We start from the raw sequence: 19,279 nt of genomic DNA on the forward strand, positions 1-19,279 counted from the left end.
CCAGCTCCATGGAGTTTGTTTACTGAATTTTAGCTATTATGCCCGGTGGTAGTTTTCAACCACCGAAGCTAGGAAGAAACCATAAGGGGGACACCGTGTGATGAAAATCATCTGAGTTTTGATCATTTAAATTTGAAATACTCCCTCCGTTTGAAAAAAGATAACGAAGATTCGTCCAAAATCTGATGTATTCATGCAGTCTTAAATTTAGACAAATTGCGTCCTCTTTTATGCACAGAGCCACAGAGGTAGTAGATTTGTTTCGATAATTTTGGTGTTTGGGATATACTGTGGATTATGGTGTTGTCTGTATGCTTGGATGGTGACTAAATCTCTACATAGCATATGAGAGATAATTAAGCGACAACAACTAGTGTCATAGAGGAAGAACTCCCTCGTTCCCCCTCGTCGCTCCCGTGGGCGACGGGAGGGAACCCTAGCCGCCACCGGCCCAGGCCCCTCCCCCTGCTCCTCCCTCCCCTCGCCGCCGCCGGAGGGCGTCGCTGGGCAAAGCCCGGGCGCTGGCGGCGGCGGGGATTCCTCTCCCCCTCGCGCGGAAGCCTGGGCGCGGGCCGACGCGGCCGGTGAGGGCGGCGCGCTCGACGAGGGGCGCGGCGGCGCGGCTGCCTCAGCAGCGGCGTGGAAGCTTCGTGGCGTGGCGGCGACCCCGTGCCTGGAGGGCGGCGGCTGCCCTCGGGCGGCCACCAAGTCCGGCGGCGGGCGGCGCTGTAGGGGTGGCCAGCGACGGCGACGGCGGCCGGGGATGGCAGCGACGGCGGCCGGGAAACGGCGACGGCGCGCGGCGGCAGGTTGTGCTGGGCGGCCGGAGTTGGCATCATGGCGGCGCGGGCTTGCCGGCTCGGATCTGGGCCCTTGGGCCCGATCTGGGTTTGGCGGGCCCCGGCCGTCCTGCCCCGCAGCGCTCGGGTGCGGCCAGGCACCTCCTCCTTGTCCGTCCTTCTCGGCTCCGAGCGCATGTCTGCTGCTGCTCTGGCCGGGTTGGGCGGAACCCTACGCCATCTTGGCGTGGCGGCTCGCGGCGTCCGCGCGGCGCTGGTGATAAGGTGGACGATGCTGGGTGACCGGCGATGCTCTCTGAGGTGGATGTGTGCACTCCCGCAGTCCCGCAGCGACCCACCCCATGGTGGCACCTGCGCCGCTTGCGGCTCAGTAGTGCCCCTCTTAGGCAGCTCCGTCCCTTTGTGGGCATGGCTGCCCCCGACCTCGGCGCGCCGGACGTGCTGCCGGTGGGTTGCGCTGCCAAAGCTAGCGCTTTGAGAGAAAAGGGTCAGCACAGGAGGTCTTGGCGAAGGATGATAGTGCCTGCAGGTGGTGAGGAACCATGCTGCGGGCGAAAACCCCGCCTTTCGGGGCCGGTGACGGCGACGCCTCGAGGGCGCCGTTTTCCTCTTGTGGCGTCACCGAGGAGTTTCGGCACCTCCCTTGCCTAGGGTCTCATGTTTCGGGTGAAAACCTCAGATTTGGCTAGCCAAATCGGGCGACGACGGCGTCTTGGACGTCGTACCCTCCTTGGAGGCGTCGTCTTGGGAACTTGAGTTCGGGCCGTACGTCTTCCTCGTGGATCTTAGCGCTGACCACATGGGAGGTGTCTTGCGATGCAGGTAGCGCGCTAGCCTCTCGAGTAGTATCGCGGTGGCTTGCGCGATGAGGATCTTCCTCGATCAGCGCGAGCATGCCTCTGGATGAGCAGTGGTGGGCTGGCCTCTGTGTTTGTTGGCGGGCTGCTGAAGACTGCACGCTTGCACGTCTGTCAAGGTTGCCGGGAGCTAGCCGCTGCGCCGACGGCGTTCCTCGGATTTGGGTCGAGGCCGGAGCAGCAATTGCTCCCAGCTGAGCCGTGGTGGGCTCGCGGGATTCAGGTGGTACGCGTCTTGGCTGCAGCTGGCAGGTTCTTGGTAATTTCGACGATGCGCGAGCACTGCGACTTTCATCGGCAAGGGTTCTGTCTTGCGGAGGAGCTCACTCGTAGTGTCCCGGAGGAGCACTCGACGGATTTCGGCCTTTTTGTCGTAGTCTAGTTTGAGTGTCGGGTGTGTACTGTGGGTGTTCGGTCTTTTCTTAGGCTTGTAATGTAAACTTCCTTTCTATCAATGAATCGAAACGCAAACCTTTTGCGTTTTCGAAGAAAAAAAAGAGATAATTAAGCGTCTGAGCTTGTTTGCATCTCGTCGGGTAGAGTAGACAATAGAGTTAGGCAACTCGAAAATGGAACTACCACATGAAGCTCCTACGATCATGTACACATCTTCATTGCTACGTTCCTCTGTTTGAAGAGGTGTGTACTCACGAGGAAACATAGATGAAACTCGAACTAGACTTACTAGAGAACAACAGAACGTGTTGAGTTTAGAGCCAATGCACGACCGGTGCTTGATCATGCGGAGCTCCCCACCGTCGCAGCTTGAGCACGGCGAAACCCATGCAAGGAGGGTCCAAGTCGTCGTAGCACCGCGCGCAGCGCGACGCCGGCGGCGGTTTCTCCATCTCGTAGAGCTTCGCGACGCAGAACCGGCCTCCGTCGCCCAGGTGCACGAGCTGCGTCCTCAGGTTGTAGGTGTTGCTCAGGTAGGAGTAGGACCTGGAGAAGACCTCCCATACTCCGCTCGCCTCGACCGGCCCGTCGGCGCCGGCGTGCAGGTCCCACGCGCCGAGAAGACGGTTGTAAAAGTAACGTCCGTCGTCTGGTAACCCGAACCAGAGGCCGTGCTCCGGGGCGTACACGGCGGGACCGCGGAACGGCAGCGGTGAGTCGCTGACCTTGCTCCACTCGCCCTTCTCCGTGTGCAGGGAGTACGTCCCGTTGCCGCGCGTGGACGCCCAGATGTGCGAGTCGCTGACCACCGTGTAGGCGGCGATGTCGTTGGAGTGGCGGTTCCGCGTCTCGCCGGCATGACCCGGCTAGGGAGGTGGCGGGAAGGAATGCCAGTACCAGTCAGGGTATTGGAGGCCGTCCGTACGGATTAGCCCCCGGACGAATACCCTGTGCTCCCGGGGTAGGCCGCCGTAAATTTCAAAGCCACCTCCAAAGCCGTACTTACCATGACCATCGCGGACGCCGCGGTCCTCCTCCTCCACCCCCACGAAGTAGAGGTCGTCACCGACGGCGACCGCCGACCGGCACGGCCTCGTGCGGGGGAAATGTGAGGCCGGGAAGCGCGACGACGGACTGCGAGGCGTCGTCGTAGAAGACGGCGCGGTCCACGGCACAACCTTCTTCTCTGTCTTGGTACCCGCCGCGGGCCACGGCGACGATCTGGTCCTTGTTGCGGCCGTTGAGTGCGAAGTGCATATACACGTTGGGAGAGGAGAAGGTCATGGTGGGGCGAGGCAAGCGAGCCTTCTCCGCATCGACATACGGCTCTGCCGCCTTCACATTCGCTGCTGCCGTCGCCGCCTCCATCGTTGTCGCCCTCGCAGCAGCAGTTGCTGCCGCCGCCGCGCGTTCCGGCGAATCCCTGGGGTAGAAAAGGCGGGACGGGTTGATGCGATGCAGCGTGTACGATAGGGGTTTCATGGAGCCGTTCTGTACCACCATGTATAGAAACCGCCGGCTCATCGTCGCCGGCCGGCCAAGATCTCTCCGGCCGCCTCGGTCCGCTCGGTAGATCAGTTTTGAGAGTGGACTTTTGGAGCAGGTGCTTGGTGAGCACCCGTATCCATACCGCGTATACTGCATCAAGATTCGTGCAAATTCTTTTTGTTTCCCTCTCAAACAATTTCTCATTTTTGTATCTCTCGCACCACACATTGTTTGAACAAATAAATTTGCAGATCACTTAAACATAACAACTAAAACATGGGAAAAATATTTTAGATTTTTTATTTCGTTGTGTAAATATATATTTCAAGAATTTATTTTGAATTTCAAATAATTTGAAATTTGAAATTGCACAAAAAAATCCGAGCTATTTTTGTCTCATTCCATTTGTTATTTTTTAGTGAATTGCAAAAAATCAAATCAAAATATTACATAATTTGAGAGATATAAAAAAGAGAAAATGAAAAAGTGTGAGGGTGCGCTCTGCGCACCTGCTCTCTCACACTTTTCCCATCAGTTTTTGTTTTTTCGAGGTGCGATGACAAGTTTTCTCGACGAAGCTTTCTGTTCTAGTAGTATCACGGGACAATGGCCCATGGGCTGAACTAGAATTAGCTAGGGTTTAGAAGAATGCGCTAGAAGGCCCGTGTGTCTATTTGCCAAAACAAAATAAAACGCGGAACTACGGGTACCACTGGAAAAAACCAACTTTTGGAAAGGGAAAAACTTGCTCCGCGCGTCGCACCTCCGGTTGACACATGTCAGAAGTCACGAAACCCCGCGCGCGGCCGAGCGAACGCGAGTACGAAACCGGAGAGCCTTCACCGCGAGTACAGCTAGCTAGTTTAGCGTGAATTCACACCGTGCGAGGCTAGCTTGATTAGACTAGATGGCTGTACCTGTGCCAATGGTTGGCTAGTACTCGTTTGGAATGCACCGTGCACTTCTAAAAATCGGTCGGCCGGACAAAATCGTTTCGATGCATACGATAGTTGTACATACTACATATAAAAACGGATTAGCCGAAATACGAGTACAATTACATACGACACAGGAGTACAACTACGTATGACACACGAGTACAATTGCGTATATCACACGAGTACAGTTGAACACATGGACGAGTACAAGTACATGCACGCGAGCAAGTACAGTTGCGCACACGAGCAGGTACAGTCACGCACAACACACAAGTACAGTTAAACACACATGCGAGTACAGGTACAGTCACGCACACGAGCAGGTACAGTTGCGCACACGAGCAGGTACAGTCACGCACAACACACGAGTACAGTTGAACACACATACGAGTACATGTACAGTCACGCACACGAGCAGGTACAGTCGTGCACACGAGCATGTACACTCACGCACAACACACGAGTACAGTTGAACACACAGACGAGTACAAGTACATTCACGCACACGAGCAGGTACAAACGCGCGTACGAGCAGGTACAGTCGTGAACACGAGCAAGTACATGTACATAAGTACAATGATGCACACGAGCAGGTACAGTCGCGCGTAAGTACATGTACAGTCCCGCACACGGGCGAGTACAGTTAACGAGTAAATGGAAAAATTGCACCAAATACACTAAAAACAGAAGTACTTATCAGTTGAAACACGAGTACAGTTAGGTACACACCACAGGTACAATCATAATATTATTGGAAGTACGAAAAAAAGTATCTCCAAACCTATCAACATGAGATCTAGTTTTGAAGATCTCGACGCGAGGATCTCAAAAGTGAAAACGGTTCGCAATTTGGAATTACGGTTCTCAAGATATTTAATTTTGAAAAAACGAATCTAGAAGAAAAAAGGAAAAACTGACACAGTCCAGTCTTCTTTCTACTCCATCATCCCTACATTGCTTCCCCTTGCGACACGTAGCGAGCAGAAGACCACTTCCCAGAGATTTTCTGGCATCACAAAGTGCCACTTGTCGCGTGCAGAGCGAGTTAACTTCCCTTCGCGAAGGTCGGTCTTTTTCTAACGATTTCGCGGAACTACTATTTTTTTCTTTCAGTTGGCTAGTTTTGGTCGGCTTCGGTGCGTAGATTTATTCCTGCTTCGGTCCAACTAGTCCATTTACCCTTACATGACCTAGAACATATAATTAGGGAACCCTCAAATTTTTTTTTAGGGCAGACAATACTGTAATTTGGTTACCGTCTATCTGCACTTGTTTTACATGAACTAGAGCATGTAATTAATTTAAGCGATTCTTAAAAAATGCAATTCAAGGAATAGTTCAATTGTGGTATTGAAATCGTGTATAATGTATCCTTACCTTTTTTTCACATAAGCATTCTAAAAAAACTAGTTATTAATGATTTCAGCATGCGTGACCCAAATAAAAACTCCTAATAGGGCAATGGTTAGTGAAAACTCATTAGCATTCTTGAGCCTCATTTTTTACGTTGAAAATCACACTTTTCAGTATTAAAAAATCTGCAAAAATAATTATGCAGCTACTACCTTCATTAGGGAATATAAAGTGTTCTCGAAATTTGAGCCCAATTGATGCTGCATAAATTATACCATTAGATTTATAATTTAAAAGAAGTTTTTAACTGTATATTTTTGTGAAAAAAAAAATTACACTTTGATAGTTAATGTTATTATAAAGTTAGGCTCAAATTTCGAGGGAGCCTTATAATCCCAACGGAGGTAGTAGATATATAATTTGAGATTATACGCCAGAAATTTGGTTTTAAAAATACATTATATTTTGTGAAGTATAAAATGATAGTTTTTGGACAAAAATGCTCGTACATAACAGTTCTATACTGTCAAAATTTGAGATTTTTCTATAGCCTAAAATATCACGAATTTTCTACCTAAACTTCTCACAGATGTTGGGACCATGCACAACTATTTCCAAAATAAAATTTGAAAGTTTTAAAATTCAAAAGTACACATTTCAAATCAAATTATTAAAAGAAGGCACCAAAGTTCAGAGCATCTCCAGTCGCGTTTCCCAAAACCGTCCCCCAAAGGGATTTGGGGCGCGCCGGACAAAAAAACGTTCCCAGCCGCGTCCCCCAAAGTCTATTTTTGTCCGGCGCGGCCCGATACGGTATCCGGCGCCCCGAGCCCGTCCCCGGTACACAGGGGACGCTCCGGGGACACCGGACACACCGAAAACCGAGGCGAAGCGACGCGGGCCCGACACGTCAGCGGCACAGAGAAAATTCGTCCGCCGCTCCCGCCAAATCGCGCCTCTCCCGCCACATCGCTCCTCTCCCGCCGCGCATTTCTACCATCCCAACACATTTGACCTATCCCGCCAGCCAATTCATTTCTCCCTCCCACCATCGCTACCCTGTTCCTCCCGCTGTCACCCTCTCCCCATCCATGGCGCCACCGACTGCTCCCAAAAAAATAGCCAAGAAAGGGACCAAGAAGCTGCCGGACAATGGGACGAAAGGGGCGAAGGCGCCCTTCGCGAAGCCGCGGAAGGCGCCGGCTCCGAAGAAGAAGCCGGAAGGCTGGACCGATGATCAGTGGCATCAAGACTGTCTGCGCCGGAAGCTGTCGACGGCGGAGCGGAAAGGGCGAAGGGCGGCGCAGTTGGAGAAGAAGGCGCCGGCGGCGCTCGCGCACCAGCACATTATGACCGGGTGCATCGCTGCCACGAACGCGATCCCATGGAGTACGAATATGGTGCCGTACATTCCCGGAGTGTTGTCCCCGTCGACATCCGGGTTCTACAACGACGGCCCCTCCGCCACTCCCGTATGCTTGACACCAAACTTGTCGTCGCGGTACGAGGATGCACTGCCTCATGGTGGCTTCAACCCCAACGCTATGTTCTACTCCCCGACGTACGAGCCAGGACCCGGTCCGGAGGGCGCCTCGTTCAATGGCCGGAGGGGCCGCATGAATTCGACGGCGCCTGTGCTGAGGAGGAGGAGGAAGTGGAGGAGGTGGAGGAGGAGGAGGAGGGGAAGGAGGACGGGGTGGAGGAGGGGATGGAGGACTCTGAGGACGACCAGGACAAAGAGGGTGGCGACGAAGAGGACGACGAGGGCACCGGTGAGGATGCCGATGATCTCGTGGAGGTTGACGCGGACGGCGTGAGGAGGAAGAAGAAGAAGGCGTCGGGCACACGAGGCCCCAAGTGGACGCCTCTAGAGGATCAATGTTTGTGCGAGTCATGGGCGACGGTGAGCCATGACTCCATCATCGGCGCCAACCAAAAATACGGGAAGTATTGGGCGAGGATCAAGGGCGAGTTCGATGAGCGCAAGCTCATCAACAAAGACTACAACAAAGTGACAATGAAGAGGAGCCAAAAGGCAATGTCGACGCGATGGACCATCATCCAGGCGTCGGTGAACATGTTCCATGGGTTCCATCATGACTTAGAGACCAGAGGCGACAGCGGCGGCGACGTCGCCCAACTGGCACGACTCTTTCTTACATAATCTGTAGCGCCTACAATGTGTTCGATGAAATGATTGCGCTTCCTTAGATTAGTTTGACAAGGCCATGAATTTGTACCAGAAAAACTCGGATGGGCATAAGTAAGGTTGCAAGCGGGGCGGGTTGCGGCTGACTGCTGGGGAGCGACGCGGGAAAACACATGCCCAGCGGATGTTTGCGGGACGTCGCATCGTTCTGCTGAAGCTAGTGCGGGACACAGCGGCAAGCTGCACCATCCCGCATGATCCCGCATGACACAGGCGTGGGGGACAGAGCATCTCAATCGAAAGCTGCTTAGAGTGGGCAGCTAGCTACTGGCTACGCATTAATCGTTCGTATTCGTTCGGAAGCTAGCTACATACATGTTGATCGATCGGAAGCTAGCACATCAGCCATCATTACACAGCAGAAATGACAATAAGATTGAAAGGAATAGTGAGCCACTGTTGCTGGCACAAAGAGAAGGTGATCTCACATGTAAATAAAAAATCATACGATTTCAATAAAATTCATCCTGTCAAAATGAAACTCAGCCTCGTACAGATCATTTGGTCCCTTAATTTCCGCAGAAAAATCGCACGAAATCAATGAAATTCATGCTGTCAAAATGAACCATAACCACAAGGTACTGCAGCAGCAGAATCAAGTAACATGCAATCTTAACTGAATCAAGTATTAGTTCTGCATCAAGTATTCACATGGGTATTTGCTTCCGTTTTCACCACCCCCTTAGCATCATGCATGTTCTGCGTTGTAAGCTTTGGTCCGGTTTGTCTGGGATAGTTCTTCAGGCCCTCTGCATATTTATAGGTGATACATTTAGCACTTTATACAACAGGTAACTGGATCAAAGCAGGACAGACTACACATCGATCAGAACAATACTGTGAAGTTTCAAGTGCTTAAATCACTAGGAGCACATCAAACTGTATATGTTATGAAGATATTATTTGATACAAAATCAAAGCCCTTTAATTACTGCGTAAGATACATAACAGAGCGGCCAGAGTAGACTACACAACATTAACGTGAGGATTGCAATTTATGCTGCACTACCTGTCAGAAGCCTACAGTGATCTTCCTATTTATGTCCAGGAGAATGGCAAGTCGAATACATGATTTCTGTGTTCCTCAATGTTTTGGTTTATAATCAGCTCAGTACATACCAAAGGGTTGACAGGGTTACATGAGACATACCAAAGGGTAGCAATTTTACTCAGTACATAATGCAGGGATACAATTTTACTCAGGTTAGACTAGAAACCTTGAGCTGCAGTAACCAGATTTGTGATGTTTGAGAACAAGGTTTGCGGAACTACAGAACTAACCGGAACAGCGTCAAGTACTTAGTACAGGTAAGATGTGAAGTAACAAATTAGTAATAACCAATCAATCAACCAGACCTACTACCAAGCAAATTTATGGAGAAAGAATCACAGGAACTTGGCAGAACTAGATTGCAATGGTAAAGCATGATCAAGCACTATCGTCTTAGTAAAAAATAATTACTGCAGTCTGCAGGATAACCAGGACACCATGCACCATGAATAATTCTAACATGAACCAACTGATCAGTGATTACTTGAACAAAATGATACATCACAACACATAATCATGATTTAGCAATTTATACAACATGTCATCGGATCAAACTTCGGGACAGACTACACATGAGAACAATGCTGGATTTTTTCGGAATAGATTATAGCAGTCTGTAGGTTCTATAGTACTCATGCTTGCACAACTAGTTGAATCCTTGGATTCTTTCTCATCTCTTGTTTTTGTATCAGACTGACTAATTCCGCTAAACAAGATGCTAAATGAAAAGAGAAAAATACCAATGCTTACCTAATGTTGCAATCATTCCTCAAAAATATCATCCCTTGATCCATAAATATCAGCACGCTTTGCATAAACAACATCACTTGTTATTGTGTTGACATGAGTAGTTCCTGGAATGACATAAAACGATACTAGTTATAGCAAAGCTTAATACCAAACAATGTTAGATATCAATAAGAGAGAGTTAGTTACCGGGAGGCCGCAACCAGTCTTGAAGACAAATTAATGCCTCTACAGTAGAGCCTATCATATGGCTCCTATAGTCACTTAGTATTCTTCCTCCGGTGGAGAAGGCGGACTCGAAGCTACGGTTGATACTGGTGCAGCCAATACATCCTTTGCTATGCGAGAAATGATGGGGTACTTATGTGCATTTGCAGACCACCAACATAGTATATCAAACCCTTCTTCTTGCGGGTGAACAACATCTTTCAAATATATAGTAAGTTCAGTCAGCTTTGCTCGATTTTGTTGCTCTTCTTGAACTTGTTTATTCCATTGTTCCCATGGGTTATCGATAGTTGCTACACTGCTGGTTCCTTGGTCATTCTTTAGTGTTGAGTCATCTTCATGTGAAGAGTATTCAGTGAAGAGATCCTTGAGACAAAATCAGATTAACCCCTGGAGATCCCACTACAGGCAGTACCACACCCTCTTCTTCGGCAGTGTTTTTGCAGGTCTTTTTCGTTGATCTATGAGCAGAAATAAAACAAGAAGTCAAGAATCACCTAAGATTGCAAATTAATGCTATCAAGTAGACTGCAAGTGAAACAATGGCTGCATGGTAATATAGAGAAGATGGCCCATTGGTCAGACTAAGATATATGATACATAGAAACAGCATTGGTCAGAGAAGATGGCCCAGGTCAGACTTCAGAAGTATGCTGCCCATAATGGCGAAATTCTATGCATCGTTACTCTCAGCTCCCAGTACTAGATTACATCTCTGTTCTGGGTACACTACTTCTACTTCAGCAATTCAACAAAGTAGCATCTCTTTTATATCTCAAAAAAGAAAGTGAAAATACAGAACCAAGCATGTACCTTGGCTTGGATCTCGGGATTTTCCATTTGTAGGTGCAGCTAAAGCTTTCTTTGGCAGAGCTTTTGCAGGTATTTCATGTTGATCTGTTGATCAATATGAAAAGTGTTAATATTTTGCACACGGTATAAATCTGAACCAAATTTATTAAATCTGTTTGCTTTTGATTGTAGAACAAAATCAGCCCTGGCACACATGTATCAGTAATTGTATCAGTAATTCTAAAGCATCAAGCTAGAGAGCATCAAGTTACTTTAAAAAAAGGTTAGAGCATTATTATACATCACATATATCCAACGACTAGGCTCCCTGCTACCCAATATCGAGTTCTAAGATAGACATTCTAGCTAGTGTAGATGATGTATGCTGCTGTAATTCATTGTAAATACATTATTTTCTGTTCATAAATAAAGTTCTTTTTTTGAACTAGTAATTCATTGTAAATACATTATACAGTAACCCCAGTTCTCCAATTATTTAGAGAGTGGTCCATCTGATGGACCTGATGCATTTCCTAATTTACTAACAGCAATGAAAAGAGAAGATACCAATGCTTACCTAATGTTACCTAAACTATCCAGACTTTGCTGCCGGATTCAGGGTAGCATCCTGAATCAGCAATAGCGGTAGCTGCAATTTAGTACAATGGACCTAAACTATCCAGACTTAGTTATATTCTACCTACAAGGAGATTAGGATGGTCGGAGCAAACATCCAATGGTGGTGTGTTACGGAGATACAGAGAGAGCATAACAAATTTGACTCATGAGCGAACCAAAGTTATTAGATGCAGCGATTTCTCCAGCAAGGGAGGATTGTGGTCACACACCTTGGACTTGGGTTGAAGAATCACCTGTAGGTGCAGCGATTTCTCCAGCTGACAGATGCCCTTTGTTCTTGAAGTGCAGAAAAGGGGGCAACGAGGATGGCCTTGCGGAAGTTGACGGTGATGAAAGGCCAGCTCCAGTTGATGGTGATGAACCATCCGCTTCAGCGCGTGAGGGAGGCGGTGGAGGTTCCTGGTCGGGCAGTCCCAAGATGGAGGCGCCGCCGCCGTCGACCATCCCGACCGGGCAGTCCTGAGATGGATGCACTCCCGCCGTTGACCCCAACATCAGTACGAGCAGGTGGAAGAAGATCTCAGGGGCGGTGGAGGACGATCTCAGGGGCGGTGGAGGAAGATCTCAGGGGCGATCTCAGGGGCGGTGGAAGAAGATCTCAGGGGCGGTGGAGCTGAGCCGCCGCCGGGAGCGGTTTCCCCATCGAGAGATAAGGTTTTTTCACTGAGAAGAGCGATTTGCGGGACTGCGGGATGTTGGTGGTCAATGCGGCCTGACTGCTTCGGCCCGCTAGAGGCGACACGGTGAGCCCAGTGGCACCGCTTCGGCCTTTTTTGCGGGGCGGCGTTGCGGCGTAGCGGGCTGTCCCCCCCCCCCCTTGCAACCTGAGGCATAAGTCGTTCGCGCTAATGCATTGCTATACCTAGCTCAAGATGAACCACAAATGGAGGTTGACGCGCGTTTCGTTGTCGAAGGGGAAATACGCCATTGATCTGGATGCGCCGCTGGCAATATCGACAGGTGCCCTATCGGCAACAAGGCTGCTAAGGCCGCCTTGGCCGACGCTGCGTCGGCCGAGAAGACGCAGGCGTCGCTCACGCAGTGCCTCGTCGAGGTCTCATCGACCTTGCTCTCCCGTGAAAAAAAGTCCGAGGAAAAGGTGGGCGGCGCTGCTCAAGAGGCAAGAGGAGAAGATGGAGCTGAAGAAACGCAGGGACGACATGTCCCTACTGAGACAGTCGACAGAAGGGATGTCTCCCCGGACGCGGGCGATGCACAACTTTTTCAAAGGCCAGATCCTCGACGACATCGAAGCCAAAATGGCGGCGGCCGAGGCGGAGTCCGAGGCGGCGGCTCAGGCAGCTGCATCTGCAGCGGCAATGGCACCAACCCCGGAGGAAGAGCCGACAGACGCATCCGCTACTACACCTGCGTCGGCCTCTGCCTCGAAGTCGGCGACGGAGCATGTACACCGGGCAGATCACGAGGAGTTCATCGTGAACGACGGGCCAACGTTGACTCAGGATGCGCCGTCGGTGTCGGTATCGCCCTACAACAACCCCTTCTTTTAATTCTATCGTCGGCCTGTAATATGATCGCGCGCCCAGTACTTTGATCGCCGCTACTCTGATCGCGACGATTTCGGCGGGAACGATCTCTTTTGAATGCAAACTATTTGAATTTCTCATTGGAGACGGCGTTTAGCGGACACGACTGGGAATCAACGTCCCCCAAACGGGACACGAACAAAACACGTCTTACGCTCGATATTCGGGCGCGATTTGGGGCGCGAGTGGAGATGCTCTCATACGGAGCGTTTGGTTCGAAGGACAGGATGGCCATAGGCAACCATCTTTCGAGAATATTCTCTCCAGATCTCCATCTATCACTACGCTCTCTCCCTGGTAGCAGCGGCGGCGGCAATCGGGCGTAGCAGCGGCGAACGGCGAGCGGTGGTCAGTGCCTCCTATCCTCTCTCCTCTCTCCTGTCTTGCGGTGGGGAACAGCGAGCAGGTTGCGGCGGGGAACGGGCGGCCTCTCCTCTCCCCTTCCTCCCAGGGTTCCCCTCTCTCTGATCTGACGCCCTCCCTCTCTCTCTACAGTAGCACGGGACGGTGGACTGAGTCGGCGACCAAGAAGAAGCCCAGCAGGGAGCTCCACTTCAGCGATTAATCAAAGGTATAACCCCTACACAAATAATTTTAGTTGCAATTTGTATGGAGCATGGTTCTATTTTGGGTTATTGTTGGCCAGCGAGCATTGTTCAGTGCTATGAGTGTCTGTGTTTGTACATCATCATCAGCCTATAGTTAAATCAACCCGGCTAGGGAGGGAGAGGATCATCACAATCACTAGGTGTTTCACGTTAGGTCTGCCCTCATTTGTATGAAACCCTAGCTTTTCAAACCTGGGATCAGCTCCTTGTTAATTAGCTAGATTTTGAGACTCCCTGTTTCGGATATTATACCGCTAGTGTGCAATATCTCAGTACTTGCCATCTTCTGCAGTGATGCTTTCATCTTACGGCGTTCGTGCATCAGAGAGTTGTTTTCCTGGCGAACCTTGAAACTTCTTGTAGAAACGAAACTTATTGTGTATATCATTAACGTTTGAATGCCATATCTGGCCTGGTGGTGGCCGTACTATATTTCTTAGTTTATTTTCTTTGCCAGTTACGCTTATGTTTTCACAGGATGATGTTACTTAGCTATGTTGAATCAATGTGGACCAACTAATCTATTAATTAACTTACAATGATTGTTAGAATAATAGTGGCCGCATTTAAGTAGCAACTTTTTCAACTAAGAGAGTAGCGGCAAGCGGGCGTAGCGGTGGCGAGCGGTGGTCAGTGCCCCCTGACCTCTCTCGCTCTGTCGGTCTTTCCTCTTTCCTCTATCCTGTCTTGCGGCGGGGAACTGCGAGCAGGTGGCCGCGCGGAACGGGTTGGCCCCTCCTCTCCCCTCTCTCGCAGGGCTCCCCTCTCTATGATCTGATGCCCTCCCTCCCTCTCTCTCTCTGCAGGAGCATGGAACAGTGACAGTGGACTGAGCCGGCGACGAAGAAGAAACCCTGCAGCAACTTTCTTCAGTTTTGGTGATTTCACCTCCTAAAAAATCCAAGGTACTACATATAACCGTTGCACTAATAATTTTTGTTGCAGTGTGTATGGACAGTTATCATGGTTCTATTTCTGGCGACTGTTGGGGATTGACCATTGTTAAGTGTCATGCGTGTGTGTTTGTACACCATCATCTGTCTGTAGTTAAATGAATCCCACTAGGGAGGGAGGGGACCTTCACAATTTCTTGGTGTGGTCGTGCACCGTTTGGACTTCCCCCCTTGTATGAAACCCTAGCTTTTTCTGTCCTTGGATCGCCCCCTTATTAAGTACCGAGATTTTGAGATTTCCTTGTTTTCTATATACGGCTAGTGTGCAGTATCTCAATAATTGTCATCTTCCATAGTGATGCTTTGCTCTTGTGGCTAGAGTTCCTTTCCTGGTGAACCTTGAAATTTGCAATAGATACGAAACTTCATTGTATGTCATTAACATTCGAATGCTCTATCTGGCCCTGGTGGTAGTCGTACTATATTTCGTACCTCTTGTCCACTTATGTTTATGTTTTCTCAAGATGATACTTTGCTATGTTGAATCTTGGTCTGCCCTCCTTTGTATGAAAACATAGCTTTTCACTCCCTGTTCCGGCTCCTTGTTATTTAGCGAGATTTTGAGACTCCATGTTTCCCATATACTGTTAGTGTGCAATATCTCCGCAGTGATGCTTTGCTCTTATGGCATTCCTGCATCAGATAGTTCTTTACTGGTGGGCTTTGAAAGTTACTGTAGAAACGAAACTTTATGGTGTATTTTTTTTGAAGCTTTCACCGGGGGGGAGAGGATCCCCACCTGAATATATTGCATCAAGAACTGTTTTGTAGGTTACAAAGGGAGAGGTAGTCACGCCACAGGTCGGCGTGTACTCTGAATTCCGCTTTCTTAAAACGGTGGGACCATAGAGTGAGGTCTGAAATAATGTTACAAATAGTCATCGCTGCTGATTGTTCTATGCCTCTGAAGACTTTGGCATTTCTGGCATCCCAAATCTTCCATAATATAGTGAGGGCGACGGAGCTCCATATGGAGGAGGGAAGGTTATTGGGCAGCGGCACGGACCATATGTCGGTGAATGTGTTGGCATTTGGCGTAATGGCCAGACGCCTCCAGATCGCTGCCGATGCAGGGCAGCGGAAGAAGAGGTGGGCGCGGTCCTCGACTGGTGCTCATTAACATTCGAATGCCATCGCTGGCCCTGGTGGCAGTCTTAATATATTTCTTAGTTTATTTTCTTGTACAGTTACATTTATGTTTTCACAGGATGATGTTACATAGCTATGTTGAATACATGTGGACCGACTAATCTATTAATTAACTTACAATGATCGTTAGAATAATGGTGACCGCAGATAGCTAGCAGAATTTTCAACTAACAGAGCTGTGGTATTCATTTACAGAGATGGGCTTGTGGATGCTGCTGGAGGGTTTCCTGCTTCTCGCAAACTCGTTGGCGATACTGAACGAAGACCGCTTTCTTGGTCCCAGGGGATGGAGCATGTCTGAAGTTTCAGGAAATGGGCAAACCAAGTCCTTGAAGGGCCAGATCGTGGGGCTCATCTACGCCACTCAGTTTTTGCGGATGCCCTTGATAGCGCTTAATATTCTTATAATCGTTGTGAAAATGGTCTCCGGCTGAGGCTCTCCGTGGTGTCTCAGCTGTTGGGTTTGAGCTGATCTCGGTTTCAGCATCATGTAAAATCTGGCCATGTCCAGATGTTGCTGCAAGAATGCTCATGATGGGCGACGACTAGGTTCCTCACGTTAAGTTGCTGTAAAAATCTTATCTACAAACACTTTGCACTCACGTTAAGGTGACTGAGGAACTCAGTGTTGGAGATTGCTCATAGTGTCGCGAAAGCTTCAGCGCAGACTTGGAGATGGTGAGAGATAATTAGTATCTTGAGCTCTACTGCTGCGATTCCCTGGTCAAGTGGCCACTTGCCAAGGCAGGTCAGCTGTCGGAGAAGGGTGTCAGGTTCGACTTCTTGAGTGAGCATCTGGCCCTCATAGCTTGGGATTTCAGGCATCATAACGTTCATTGTAGTCAGATCGCAGCCAGCGGCCCACTCTATAGAATTAGGGCACATACGGGACGGCGGCTAAGGGTTGAAAGTTGAAACTGACTCGCGAGATTAATGGTGCACGAAACATGACTAGAAGAAGAGCAGGGCAAACTGGATCTTGGCGCACGGTGGACGACGATGGGTTTGTGCCGGCGGTTTCTCTACCTGGTCCTCGACGAGTGCTCGGTGTGGCGCTCCCCCTGCTGCACGCTCCACCGCATCGAGCCTTCTCGGCTTTTCTGCCCCGATGCCTCAGCAGAGGCGCAGAGCACCGCGCGGCGCCCCTGCCTGAACCCAGCATGAGATTCGAACACTCCGGGAGCATGCAGTTCTCGCTCCTCGGCCGCGGCAAGGACAAGATCGTCGACGTCGACAACATGGGCCTCGGAATCCTCTACGACGACGGCTCGCACACCGTCCGCCCTCTGCCTACCATGGTATCGCCCGAGAGTTGGCGCACCGTGTCCGTCGCCGTCGACGGTGTCGGCGCCAAGGACCACGGCAAGCGTCTATGTCATCGACGCGGACCCGCTGCAAGACCTCCCGGGCCAACCCGTCCAGCAGCTCATGCACGTGTACAACGAGTACTCCGATGAGGAAGACTGGGCATGGCACTCCCTCCCGCCGCCGCCCTACGCGCACGCCCCCGGCTCCCGTGCCGAGATCACCTGCCACGCGGTGCCCGTCCACAGCAAAGTCGACCGCCACCACGCCCTCGTCTGGGTGTCCACCGCGGGCCGCGACACGTACTGGCTGGACACGGCGAGGCATGTGTGGACCAAGGCCGGCGACTGGGTGTTGCCTTTCCGGGGACAAGCCCTCGCTGCCTGGGACCTCGGCCTCTGGGTCGGGTTCTCAGCCGCTGACAGCGGCCACCTCTGCGGTGCTCGTTACTCATGTGCCATGGCCCTACAGCACATAAAAGCCACAGGGGACCATGTGTGGGAGGGATTCGCGGTGCCCCAGGGGTACCACGAGCTGTACTCACACCTCGTGTACCTCGGCGGCCGCCGGTTGATGAAAATAGAGATATCCACAGTAGGGGATCATGTAAATGAATGCTACTGTGATATCCTTTGAAGAAAATGGGAAGTTTCTGATGGTTTTAAAAGGGTAGGTGGTGCTAGGTGATTCAGTTGGCTGTCAAGACTTGTCTCATCTGGTTAGTTGGGATATGCTTTGTGTTGTTGCTTGTTTACGCATATCTATCACTTACTGGATTTACTGGTTCTTGATTGCCTCTCTTTTGCCAGCATCACTTGGTCTATACCAAGTAATGAATAATCCCTTTGGAGCATCTGCTCCATGCTATGTGTGTTTGAGCATCTTGACTTATGTCACCATGGTTGCTGGTTTGGTGGTGTTTTTGTACTTGCCGATGATTAGATGTTTGGTCGATCACTACTCTCTTGGGTGACGCCAGTGAGCCTGGTGTGATGGCACAAATATCAATCTCTTGTGCATCCTACCTATCCTCACTGACGCCATCCCGGAATGTTCATATTTGTTTCGACCAACAATGTATGAGGCATTCCATTTAGTTCATACTAGCAACTTGTCTCTTATTTGAGTTGGCACTTCTTAATTGCATTGGCCTATGATTAGAATGTTTGGTCACTTGTACACTCTGGGGTGGGGCCAGTGAGCCTGGTGTGATGGCACAAATATCAATCTCTTGTGCATCCTACCTGGCCTCGCCGACCCCATCCCTGAATGTTAATTTTTTTTCGACCAACAAAGTATGAGGCCCTTTGATGACCCACAAGTATAGGGGATCGCAACAGTCTTCGAGGGAAGTAAAATCCAATTTATTGATTCGACACAAGGGGAGCCAAAGAATATTTGTAAGCCTTAACAGTGGAGTTGTCAATTCAGCTGCACTCTGAAACAGACTTGCTCGCAATAGTTTATCAGTAGCAACAATTTTATAGCAGTAGCAGTAGTGAAATATAAGCAGCAGTGTAATAAGGACAGCAGTAGTGATTATAGTAAACAGCAGGATTAAAATACTGTAGGCATAGAGATGGATGAATGGGCGCTGCATGGATAAGAGAACTCATGTAACAATCAAGGCAAGGCATTTGCAGATAATAATAAAACAGCATCCAAGTACTAAATAACCATAGTCGTACGTGCTCGCAATGAGAAACTTGCACAACATCTTTTGTCCTACCAGCCGGTGGCAGCCGGGCCTCTAGGGAAACTACTGGTAATTAAGGTACTCCTTTTAATAGAGTACCGGAGCAAAGCATTAACACTCCGTGAACACATGTGATCCTCATATCACAGCCTTCCCCTCCGGTTGTCCCAATTTCTGTCACTTTGGGGCCTCGGGTTCCGGACAGCAATATGTGTATACAACTTGCGGGTAAGATCATAAAACAATGAATATCATCATGAATCAATAACATGTTCAGATCTGAAATCATGGCACTCGGGCCCTAGTGACAAGCATTAAGCATAACAAGTTGCAATAATATCATAAAAGTACCAACAACGGATACTAGGCACTATGCCCTAACAATCTTATGTTATTACATGAACAATCTCATCCAATCCCTACCATCCCCTACAGCCTACAGCGCGGGAATTACTCACACATGGATGGGGGAAGCATGGATGGTTGATGGAGAGGCGTCGGTGGTGATGATGGCGATGATCTC

The 19,279-nt window shown here is 49.7% G+C and overlaps 1 protein-coding gene across 3 annotated transcripts; it reads left to right on the forward strand.

The window, feature by feature from the left end:
• Positions 1-13,291: 13,291 nt before the first annotated feature.
• Positions 13,292-16,392, forward strand: LOC124685985 (protein transport protein yos1-like). Of its 3 annotated transcripts, none has more exons than XM_047220000.1 (4): positions 13,292-13,393; positions 13,541-13,616; positions 14,460-14,558; positions 15,951-16,392. In XM_047220000.1, exon 4 carries the CDS (start codon positions 15,953-15,955, stop codon positions 16,187-16,189), a length of 237 nt encoding a protein of 78 aa, XP_047075956.1. In that variant the 5' UTR covers positions 13,292-13,393; positions 13,541-13,616; positions 14,460-14,558; positions 15,951-15,952; the 3' UTR covers positions 16,190-16,392. The 3 variants fall into 3 exon arrangements, with proteins under 3 accessions (XP_047075956.1, XP_047075959.1, XP_047075957.1); XM_047220001.1 differs by lacking the exon at positions 13,292-13,393 and adding an exon at positions 13,419-13,451; XM_047220003.1 differs by lacking the exon at positions 14,460-14,558.
• The last annotated feature ends 2,887 nt before the right edge of the window (positions 16,393-19,279 follow it).

The sequence above is a fragment of the Lolium rigidum genome, chromosome 2 (assembly GCF_022539505.1).
Source record: "Lolium rigidum isolate FL_2022 chromosome 2, APGP_CSIRO_Lrig_0.1, whole genome shotgun sequence".
In the NCBI taxonomy this organism is placed as follows: Eukaryota; Viridiplantae; Streptophyta; class Magnoliopsida; order Poales; family Poaceae; genus Lolium; species Lolium rigidum.

Excerpts from the sequence above, each read along its gene's own strand:
- LOC124685985 (XM_047220000.1), top strand. The coding sequence starts at position 15,953 with ATGGGCTTGTGGATGCTGCTGGAGGGTTTCCTGCTTCTCGCAAACTCG.